Source organism: Lathamus discolor, chromosome 3 (genome assembly GCF_037157495.1).
Source record: "Lathamus discolor isolate bLatDis1 chromosome 3, bLatDis1.hap1, whole genome shotgun sequence".
Taxonomy (NCBI): domain Eukaryota; kingdom Metazoa; phylum Chordata; class Aves; order Psittaciformes; family Psittacidae; genus Lathamus; species Lathamus discolor.
In genome coordinates, this window is record NC_088886.1 from 135,994,018 (window position 1) to 136,005,993 (window position 11,976).

Genomic DNA, 11,976 nt, shown 5'->3' on the forward strand with positions numbered 1-11,976 from the left:
CCTTTATTTTTACCTCTGGGATGAAACCAAGTATAAGATCACAATATTGCTAATTTCCTAATCTGCAGCAAAAAAAAAAAGGACTTGATTTCTACATAAAATTAGTAAAATAATCAATGGTTCAGTCATGTAAAATCATTTTAGCTGTTTCTAAATTTATCATCTCATTGTCATCCACAAACTACCTGCCTCAAAGAAAGTTAAACTGAGGACTTAAAAGCAGCAGAGGGATGTATGGCACTGTTTTAACTTATGATATTTCCAGCTTAATAATACTAGTAAAGACAGAAACTTCAGCATGATTCATATAACTTAAAAAATCAATCTGGTAACTACTAAAGCAGCCATTATTGTATTTTGGACATTACTTGCAAAGAGAGTTTTATTTTCCTTAACAGAATTTTTCTATTCTCCTCTCATGTTAAAATCCCAGCAAATGCGTCAGTTTCATTCAAACAGAGTCACACTTTGGAAGTGGTCATCATACTTGCTGTTACTGCCAAGCAGACAAGGGCCTTCCAAGTTTCATGTGTATTTTGTGTCAGTTTGCTTTGGTTAGGAGTTTCTTTCAAAATAACTAGCATTTTTAAAACAAAAAAGAAAAAGTAAGCATATATAAATATGTATATACACATAAATAATGGAGCAGGAAACCTGGTTTTATTCTGTTTTTCTGCCACTTTGAGTGAAAACAGGAAGCTAACCAAGGTGAAAATGTCTGTGCAAACCTTCATAACGAGAATTAATCTTTAATAACATTGCTAATTTGTAAATAAAAGCGTTATGTGAGATCTCTCATCAATAAAGAAAAAGACGTGAGTTTTAAGATGCGGAAATAAAACTACTGAATAATACTTTTTGATCATCCTTTCCTCAATTCTTCCTTTGTTTGCTTTGGCTAGCTTAAACTCTAAGTTCTTTGGGACACAAAGAACATTTTTTGTGATCCATTTTTACAGCAAGATGCTTATATTAAATAAATCATATCGATATATACTAAACTGAATATAGGAGTGTAAAAGACAAGACTGGACATGAAACTAATACAGTAATATAATAACTTTGAATAAGTTCCAGTAGACATGACATAAATGAATGTGACTTAAAAGTAACTTTGGGACAGAGAAAAGCAGGGCAATGCTGCTTTCAGAAGACTACTTACTGTTTGTAAAGTGCTTTGAAGATGAAAACCCCTACATAAGTATTATGGCTACAGATTACCACTGGAGTCATGTAGCGTCACTCAGAAACCAAGTATCTGAGGACTTGGAGACAACCTCTGATTCAAAGTCAGAAGAAATGCATAAATGAAAGATCCTGTATGATGCAGAATTACTACTACACTACCTTAAATCTTCTCCATTTCTATCATGATCTGCAACATCAGATTTCTATAGATGTGTCTATGGGTAAAACTCTGAATAATAACAACCTTCAGTATGAATGTTGGACTTCCTTATGAACTGAGGGAGGAGAAAAAAAAAATAAAAGTGATGCTACTATCAGAAACTGATGGCATTTGTGAGCTGAAAATATATTCTGCCCAGTGATATCAAGATGTGTATTGAACTACAACTTCTTTAACCCCACTTGACCGAAAAAGAAGCACAGAAATAAACTGTCCAGTTTACTCCAAAAAATTTGACTCTCAGAAGCACATTCAATCTGCTAATTTCTGAAACTTGAAATTGCAGGACCTCCACATTGGAAAAAGCAACAACACAATTTTTACTATCATATTGCATATAGCCCAACATTAACAAGTGAATGAGAAGTTTAACAACTAAAATTTCTGCTAGCATAGAAGAGAAAGAAAATCGCAAATAAACTTTTTCTCTAGAGTTACACTTTAACAACCAAAATGACTGGTAAAAAAAAAAAAACAAAAAAAAAACAATAAACAAAACAAAGTTAAATACTGATTCAATGTAAGAATTCCCAAGTATTCAGCCATAAGCTCTAAACTGGGAAAACTGTATTATCCTGAAGGAATATGTCTCCTCCTTGTTGGGTCTACATTTCCACGCCTACAGAGAGTGATGTGGGGAGAGCAGATCTCATAAATTAGTGATTCAGTAGGTGTACTCTTCATGGGGAAAAAAAGAATAGAGAGCATTCCGATATACAAGGCACAGAAATACATGTTGCAAATCAAGAAGGTCTAGGATTCCTTTTACAGGATACATGCAAATACTATGTGAAGTTACAGCTAAGTCTTTTTATTTTGGTCTACATCAAGCATTTGAATCCCATTCCCAAAGCAGTAAAATACTAAATAAAGGCAATGAAACAGAGTCCAGAAAAGGGGATTTTGTGGGGATTGGTATTTTAACATAAAGAGGAGGGGATAACTGCTTTATCAGCTTAAATTTTGATTTTATTTCTAGTATGTTTATTTATTATTGGGAGCATTTATATTGTATGTTATTGGGAGGCAGTACTGAAAAGCTCCAGTGTTCATACGATTCCAAAGAAAACTTCTCTACCTCATAAACTGGAAATAATTGGTCTAAACTTGTCAAGAATGAGCATTTCTTCTGACTTCACACTAGTTTGCAGTCACTGTGTGTGACTGTGTCAGAAGTATTTTCAGTAGCAATACTTTTACTACAGATATGCCACAAAAGAGCCGAAATTGGCAAACTCAGCCAACGTACATGGTCACTCAGGTGAAAAAAGAAACCAAAACATTAAACTAACAAATCATAACTTCTTAAATTTGCTGCTAAGCAACATTACCCAGCATGCAAATGAAATGTTATACATCCACAGCTTCATCTCTTAATAACTTAAGAAACACAGCACAGGCAACTCCTCTATCATCTCTGCAGAACAGTTATTAGAATTTGGCTTCGATCTTCCTTTCTAAAAGAAAAAAGCACTATGGAAGCAGCATCCCTATATATTAAGTATATATATATAAGAAGATTACTTTATCTGCCCAAAACCTCCCAAACTGTTTGTTAACGTTGTTTCATTGCAGTGTTACTGCATCTGAATTCCTTTATTCACCTTAGTTGTTAAAGCAATCCAAAAGATTATGTTCCATATGTTGAAGCTCTCTTTCTCTCTATGGGCCAATAAAACTGAATGGAAGCAGGCAGTGATTACTAGAATATTCTCTTTTGCCTGTCTTCCATGCAGCTACGAAAACAAATGTAAGAGCACTAGTGTGTGAGCTTTTTATCATTATTTCCTGCAGCTGGCCAAATCTCACAAGTGTGATTTAATTCAGAAACAGTTTCTCCTGGAAAATCTCTGACACATTCAATCAAATTGTCATCTGTATGTTCCAGCTACTGAAAATTATTATGTCTCTAACACAGATTTTAAACTTTTTTTCCTTTTTATCTTCAATATTTAGCCTTACATTTACTTACTGAGAAGGAAAAAAACTGAAAAAACAGACTGTAAGATGGAAGGGATAAATTTAGGTGATACATGGTACTGTACTTACCCATGTGCAACTCAACAACAAGCAATGATTTGTGATGTTTTATATCAACTAAGGACAGCTAATCACCTCTCGGATCAATGGCTGTTTATAATTACAGCTAAAAAAACAAACAACCACAGTATCTTTCTAACAAGTATGAACAAACGTTACCTGAAATGCACACATTTAGAGTGATACTATCAAGTTTACTATTGATGCCTTAAATCATATGTATAAGTGAGCAAATCCTCCCACCTATCACTTCAAATGCACCACCTCCCCGGTTCATCTTTTCTCACTTCTGTTTCCAATTCAATTTCTTTTCATTACATTGAATACATACTTCTGTTGATCTTATGCTCAGCTGGATTCATCTACTAGTGCTTAGCTCATTAAAAGTTTCTTAAGAAAAAGAGTCTAAATAAGGCTCTGTAAATCAATGCTTAAGAAGAAAAACCTTTGCAGACATGCTGAGTGTCAGTTTCTACAGCTCCTTAAGCAATGGGAAAAAAACAGTTTCTGCCTTCCCAAGATGTTGACATCTTTTATTTCTGGTGGAGTACAAACCCTAACTACACAGCCAGTTATATAAACTACAGAAGTAGCAGTGAACTTATCACCTAAGTCAAAAGTTACACTGATGTAATAATTTTATTCTAAACCAGCCTATTAAAATTTGGCAGGAAGTGTAGCTTTTCTATCTTGTGCACTAACAAGCAAAAGTTCCCCAAATGAATAACTGGCATACAGCTAACCAGCATCAGGTCACTCAACAGTTTTAGCTATAACTGAACCTAAGCCTACGCAGCACATCTGTACATTTACAAGCACAAGCTCCCCAGATGTTATAAATTACTATCTTTACCACTTGTCTCCCAAAAGTGTTGACTTAAAGAAAATGCAGTGAACAGTGGAGATGTTCACAGCAGGAATTGTCAACAGAACTAAATTCAACAGTAAAAGATCTGTTGATGTGTGCATGATGTAAAGGGTAAATGTCACAGAGCTATTACCTCTTGGGTCCATTACAGGGCCATTACTTTCACCTATACTTGATCATGCAGTTGGAAAAAGTTCTACTACTTTACTTACAATGCACGCCATTTATTCAAGTTTAGACATAACCTATTTCTAAGCCTCCTGGGGAGATAAAAAAAAAAAAAAAAAAAAAGGCAAAACACCAAACTGAGTCATTTTCAATTACCAAACAACTCAACAATATTGGTGATTCAGTCATTTTAAGTGTTTGTACACAAACGCTTGTTCAAAAAAAAAAAAAAAAACCACAACAAAACACATCAAATTCCAAACGTTATTTAGAAGAGACGAAAAGGAGGAAACGAGAACCAGACAGCACACTAGAAGGCAGTTTGCCATTATCGATGTCATAATACATTTATTGCCCGGATAGTTTGAGCCCGTCCCGTCGCCGGCAGAAAGGTGCACCAGCGAGCTCCATCAATTCTGCTAGTATTGTCATTCAAACCACCACACACAGCAGCATGCAATTTACATCGGGGTAAACCCAGCTTCCCCTGCTCGACCAAAACGCCAGCAAGTTTCCAAACTGTGCAGAAGAAAATAAATAAATAAATAAATAAATAAAACATCCCACCCAACTCTCACTTTTTTAAAAGCCGGGCCAGGGTTAGAAACTGCGCGGAGGGTTCTGCCTGCTCCTGCTGCCGCGCAGCGGGGTCCCCATCCCTCCCCGCACTCCTCTCCCCTGGGCGCCCCACATCGTCTCCTCCCGCGGGAACGTCCCGGGGCCAGGTGCGCACCCCGCGGGCCGTACTCACAGGGACACGGTGCGGTTGGGCAGCACGGCGGGCTGCAAAGTTTCCACCAAGTCTCCGCCGCTGCAGACCACTTTGATGCGGAGGGCCGGGCGGCCGGGCCCCTTGGCGCGCTCGGCGGCGCAGAGGCAGCGGTCCACGATGAGGTCGGGGCAGTTCCTGCTGGCCCCGCACAGCCCCAGCACGGCAGCCACCAGGCAGAAGAGGCGGCGGCACAGCCCGCGCATGCTGAGCCAGCCAGCAACCCGCCAGCTGCCGCCGCCACCACCGCTCCGCGCCGCGCATGACACGCGCCGAGCAGCTCCGCGCCCCTCCGCGGGCGCCGCGCTCCCCTCCACGCCTCCTGCGCCCACCCCAACCCCGCCCCGCCTCTCGCTGCGGCCGGCTCCGCTCCGAGGGATCCCCCCCTTCCTCCTCCTTCTCGGAGGAGCCGCCGCTCCTTTCCTGCCGCAGCCCGTGCAGCCGCGGCGCTGGGCGGACCCCCATGCGCCCTCCCACCCTCAGCACCCGGGGACGCGCCTGTGCCCCACCGGCAGCCCCGGGGAGTTCCCTGCGCGGGTGCTACCTGGCTGAACCGCGGTGCTTTGAGCCCGCGTTGGTTGTCCGGTAGCTGGGGGGAAAACAGACCGGTGCGCCAGGGACAGGCTGCCGCGGGCGCGACCAGGCTTGAGCACAGGCTGGAAAATAGGAGCTGGAAAAAAATATGTGGGAATCTAGTTTTGGAAACAGCTCTCTTTCCTAGCGCTCTCGAGAAACGTGTGTGCTTAGTGCTGTTCGCACCTATGGTGATGGGAAAGTGGTTTCAGGCTCTGGGCAAAGGTCAGCGTAGACCAACAGACAGGACTGTCATCCTGCCAGCTCCACATGAACCAGCCACTGGCGCCCGGGAGGGCACGTGCAATTAGCTGCCTTCAGACACATCAGATAGTGCTGTGGACATGACCTAAATCAAAGGTTTAATCAGCAGTTGAAGGCTGTTTTATCGCCCAGGGCAGGCAGATTTCTTTCTTTTCTGCTTGTTCGCTAAGCCACTCTGGCTTTGGAACATTCTCAGTAGTATTTTGTGCTTAGTAACTCTTATGGTAGGTTTTCAGTATCAACTGCAAGCTACCCTGTGGGGTTTTTTTCTGAAAGTGAACAAAAATCCCGTTTGTAACATGGACTTCCATTTTTAATAGACTTTTACAGAGAAAGCATGTTCCTTGCCTTCTCTTACTCAGTGGAGGCACACCACACATTTTCATTGCGGGATCTAGGCCAAAACTACTAATAGTCTGCCATGGCTATAAAGCTATTTTAAGAAATTACTAGGGTTTTTTTAAACAATATTGCATTATAGCCCCTTAGGGAAGATTTGTCTTGCACGTTTACGATGTCTGTTATCACTGTGTTCTAATATTGAATTGAAGCCTTTAAGCACTATGTTTATTAATAAGCAATAGAAGGGTTAGTGCCCTTGTGAGATTCCAGGCTAATAGGAACTTTCTCAGGAGCAATCTTTTTCTGAACAGTTGTTGATGTGAAGAATTATAAATATTACAACCTCTGTTCTTTTATTTTTAAAGGCAAAGCTGTGTAAGTCTTGCTGACAGAGAGCAAAATGGACTGTGTTACAGGATACCATTCAACACTGTAATGGCTGCATGCTGGTCTTTATCATAAAGAAACCCTATGCAAATGTTTATTTAGCTTTGAAAAATTCTATCTCAACCATACCACTTTTTAAAGCACAAGTAGAGAATACGTATTCATCGGGACATAGTATAGATTTCATTGTGTTAACCTTGCTGAGAAGGAGTGGAATTTTTGCAGTCAAACTCAGCCCTAAATGCAGAATTTTAGCATTTTTTCTAGCTCACTGGTCCTGAAAGTTTTTTAAGAATATTGTTTTATTAAGGAACAAGAAGATTTACAACCACATTGAAGCCATCTATCAAACCCTACGCTAAAGGTAGAAAACATTAAAGGTGAAATATAAGGGGAGTTTCCGCTTCCTGAGGTATCTGATTATTTTTTTTTACCTTGCTTTTATGCAACAGATTTTGATCACCTTCCCTCTCTCACTTTCAACTTCAAATATGAAGAAAGGAAAATTTGTATGATGAATGAAGAGCACAGATGGTGGCTCCAACCCTGAGAGCTCACAGTCTAAACAGATCTAATTGAAAGAAGGACCCGAGTACCTTACAGAGCTCAGAGTATTGCTTCAGTTGTCACCAGCCAGCAGTTTAGGCACTAGGTAACTATTTTCCCAGACCTTAGAAGATGCAGCTTCAACCCCGCTCATAATATACAAACACCTGATTTTCCCGTGTCTCGGGAAGGTGATATAATCCCACATTCCTTTGTGAAATGGGAAGCTGCAAACTGAAAAGCAGCCAACATTGCACTATGCTTGGGTTCCAGGAATGCCAGTCTTAGCCAAACTGTGTGCCTACAGCTTGGGTGCCTTTGGACACCTACATATCAGATAGCATATGATAGCGCATGTGCTCCTTAGCTGGGTTCTGGTGTATGCAAAAAGAGAATTATGAGTTTACAGTGTATATTGAAGTCAAAGATACTTGGAGAATTTAAGTGCTAAATAGAGCTGGGCTGTTACGTAGAAGTGGGTGAGGATTTTTTAAATTTATAGTTGACCTTGGACCCTTCAATTTCTCTTAAATCTTTCTAACTCTAGCCCAAGGCTATTGCAAATACACTTTGGGATATCTTTCCTTACAGCCTTCTCTCTTTGTTTGGTCAGCAACCAGATTGTGATGCCTGCTGGTCTCATTTTCTGTGCAGGATCCAACTAGGAGAACTTAAGAAACACTTAAGGAGTCCTAGAATGCCAAGTCGTGCTCAGGTAAACTTCCTGGCAGACAGAAGCAAGACCAGAGATTGACTTGAAACATTAAATATTTTCTAATTTTAATAATTTATTTACAGTTAAAATCTTTATTTGGTTATTTGATTAAATCATAGAAATGAAGGTTAAATTTTCCTAGGTTGGAGAAGTAGGAAAATGACTGTGACTATTTTCTTTGTACTTTTATTTCTATCAAAAATGTTAAGGATTTTTAGTAGGTCTATGTATGCATATACCGTGATGTTACAGCAGTACTTGAGAGGGAAATTTTATCCTGTGGCTGAGTAAGTGCTAAAAAGGAATGTAAATAAATTTAGGAAGATAACTCTGAAGTGGTATTAGCCTGAATGAATATGAACAATGTTAAAAGGAATCAGAGGTTAGAGATACAGGTAATGCATTAACATGACACTACATACATTATGTTTAGATCATGCTCCCAAGCACAAAACAGCAACAGTGCCTACTTAGTATCACAGGACATTACACAGCAATTAAGTAACAAGAATGTGTTATACAATAATAGGAAATATGGGGGGGCAGAATGTAAATAAGTCAATTTGAATTTTGTCAGGATTTCAAAATTGTATGTTAGTATTGGAAGAGAGCCATGGAAACTTTAATAACCACAAACAGGTTTTGGTCAGGCTTTTGTTTCATTTCTTATCCAGAAGTTGGCACTCTATCAGCACTCCACCAATTCCTTAAACGTTGACCCTTTATTGACAGTAGTAAAACAATGAATCATTCACCCCATTTCCTCCAGCACCTTGGTATCCCAGGTTTGTTATCCCCTTATGACTATATCTTATGCTACTTGGACATTAGCATAACACCATGTTACAGGTCTGTAAGCCTTTGCAATGAAATTATTAAAAAACAAGCCCAGAAGAGCTTTGACCTACAAAAAGGGTAGGTAAAGTAACTGGAAAAAAACAATCCAGAGCAGGTATCCACTGAGACTCTTGGAATTCTGTGAAAAGACATTGTTTGAAAGATGCTAGAGGGGAAAAAACAGAACAGATAAAAATACACAGTGCAGCATTTATGTAGAAAGGACCCAATGAGTTTTAGCTTCACACATAATGAATTAATATGTCAGCATTAGATATAGAGATCGTATATGGCACTGACAATATCAAAACAAAGATAATGAAACAATAAAAGCAAAGTTGTTCAGAGTTGTTGCCAATCACTAGAATTAATTGGATAAAACTGCGGAAACAGGCTCTCAGCAAAATGATCCTGAACCTATTTAAGAGACTGAGTGATCTTTTAAGGAAATGCGGAAACTGAGTCATTCAGAACTGGAGTAATCAGAGCAGGGAATCATGTACCAGGGGGAACAATGCCATGTTACAAAGAACTGACAAACAGGATTTCCATTTCTGCTGTTCTGCATCAGCACAGTCAGAAACACCTCTGGTTTTATGTTAAAAAATGGTTGTGTAAGAAACCGTCAAATATCATTGTATTGTTTTCTTTCCACTGTAATTTTGCATCATAGTCATAATTAAAACTATAGTATTGTATCTGGAATCAAAATGGCTTTGAACACTTCTGTCCTTTAGAAACCTGCAGACAGTTTCTCAAAAGTTGCATTGAACTTTTCATTGAAATAAATAAGGAGGTTCTTGAAATCAGAGACTTCCTACAAAAAAACTGTGGCTTTATTTATTCTGTAGCAGAGCAGAAGCCAACGCAAAATTCTGTTAGAACCAAGAATGTAGCTCTGAAGTGACGCATAAATAATAAGCGGCTATCAGTGGGAAGTGGGATAATTATCACAAAACTATCAACAGTGAAATAAATAATATTTGAGGAAAAACCTACAGTATTAACTTTTTCTCAATGCTGAGCCAAGTAGTTTTGGTTTGTTGGTTTTTTTTTTTTATGAATACTTCAAAGTTATTGCCAAATAATATAAACTCCTCACCCCCCCAAAAAAAATCATGCCTACGTGGGAGTGTGTATCAGTGTAAATTTCTGATGACCACCAAATGCCACTCCAACTGTTACCAAGTGCCTCAGCTGCCTCAGAGAACAGATTGAAATTGTTCAGAAATGCTATTAATGGCATATACTTTTCAATGTTCTAGCCTTTGTCCCTTCATGCTGTTTTATTTACTTGCATAGTAGCAGAAGAATAGCACTTTTGCATGGTCAGCCAAAGGAGAAGCAGCTTTTTTTAGCTTTGTACCTTCTGAGGTCTCACACAGGGCAAGGTTCATACTGCAAAACTGCACTGAAAACTGAAATGCTGTCCTACAGAAAGCAGAACAGAAAGTACAGAGAGGACAGCAGCTGCCTTCTGTCCCACAGACCCGGGTAACTATTCCTGCAGGAATGCGGAGCTTCCATGAGAGCCACCCTCTTTCTCTCACACATGGTTTTGAAATGCACTGGGAGAACATATTTTTGGATATTGATGTACAGATGCCAGTGCTTCTCAGTATTGTTCATTCCTAAGATACATGAAAATTCTCACTGACTTACCAGCCTACCTTGTATCAGAGAAAAGGGGGAGAAAACCAAAGAACAAACCTAGCACCCTGAAAACTGAGTATTCTTTGGGCAGAGAGCTATTCCAACTTTTTTTTTTTCTGTCATACAAAAATGCTTTTTCTCCATGTCACCTCTCTGAATAAAGAAGGTCAAATGAGCCTTTTCCACATCTTTCTGGATTGTGAAGACCTCTGAATACCCTCCTTTGTATTTCTAGAGGTGGCAGGTTAGATACTCACTTCATCTCAGAAGAGATATAAAATGGTAAGTGGGTGAATATTCTAAGGTCAGGAAGATAACAAGGGTCATAGACATAAATAGCAAAAGCAACACCTATTTGTGCAACTTCATTAACGGACTTTAAATACACTTTATAGTAGTTGTTAGTGGAATTTGGGTTTGAGGCATGGTCAGAGAATGCCAGAGTGGAGCTCCTGATATCACCTGATCTAAGCTCCCAGATAAAATAGTGCCAGCTTCAAAATTACATTTGGTTGCTCAGGACTTGACCAGTGACGTTTTGAGCCACTACACAGATAAGGATTTCACAGCCTCTGGGCCCCGCTCCAGTGTTTGGTTATCCTTGCTATGAAGAATTTTCTTTCCTTAGCTCTTAAAGTAAGTTCCCTTGCTACAAATTGAATCTATTCCCTCTTTTTCTTCTGCTATGTACTCTTCAACTACCCATTAGATAATTGAAAACAGCATGAAGATCTTCCTTTTGCCCCCTCTTCTCCAGGCAGAACAAAGTTCTGCTCTCTCCTTTGCATGTCAGGTGCTCTAGACCCACAGCGATCTTGCTGACACTCCAATGAATTAGAGACAGGTTATACATAGGTTTTTTGTATGACTGTAACATCTTGGAAAATACATGAACGGTGCAAAAAAAAAAAAAAAAAAGTGGTTATTACTCTATTATTTTCCTTCTTAACTTAATGGCAAGGATATTCAACAAATTTCTGGGTTACTTACTATCATGCATCCAGTGAATTAACATATTAACCTAACCCATATTTCACTGCTTGCTGTTCTATTCACTTGTAGCAAAAAAAGTATAATAATGATTTATAATCTGAAAGAAAAGGATTAAAGTAAGAATCACATTATACAAGAAATGCTTAAGATGGAGAAATGTTGCATTGCCTGTTACATTTTGTCCTTGTCACTCGGTTATGTGGAATTCTATCTGAATGCCAACAGTAGTATAATAGGGAAGATTTCATGCATAGCTAGCTGTTCTAATAACTTATTTTTAAATGACCAATTGAAAACATAGGGAAAATAAATTACAAAGACTAAATGAGAACTTGTATTTATACTTGAACAGAGATTCTAAAAAATAAGATATACCATGACTTGAGCTAATTTTATGGGGTTTAAGTAGATTT

At 39.1% G+C, this 11,976-nt stretch overlaps 1 protein-coding gene across 1 annotated transcript in view; it reads right to left on the minus strand.

The window, feature by feature from the left end:
• Nucleotides 1-5,527, minus strand: part of LOC136010575 (adhesion G protein-coupled receptor A3-like) — a 286,770-nt gene extending 281,243 nt beyond the window's left edge. Inside the window, exon 1 of the mRNA XM_065671986.1 lies at nt 5,236-5,527. Coding sequence (XP_065528058.1) covers nt 5,236-5,459 — 224 coding nt within the window. The 5' untranslated portion in view covers nt 5,460-5,527. The remainder of the gene's footprint in view (nt 1-5,235) is intronic.
• Between the last annotated feature and the right edge of the window lie 6,449 nt (nt 5,528-11,976).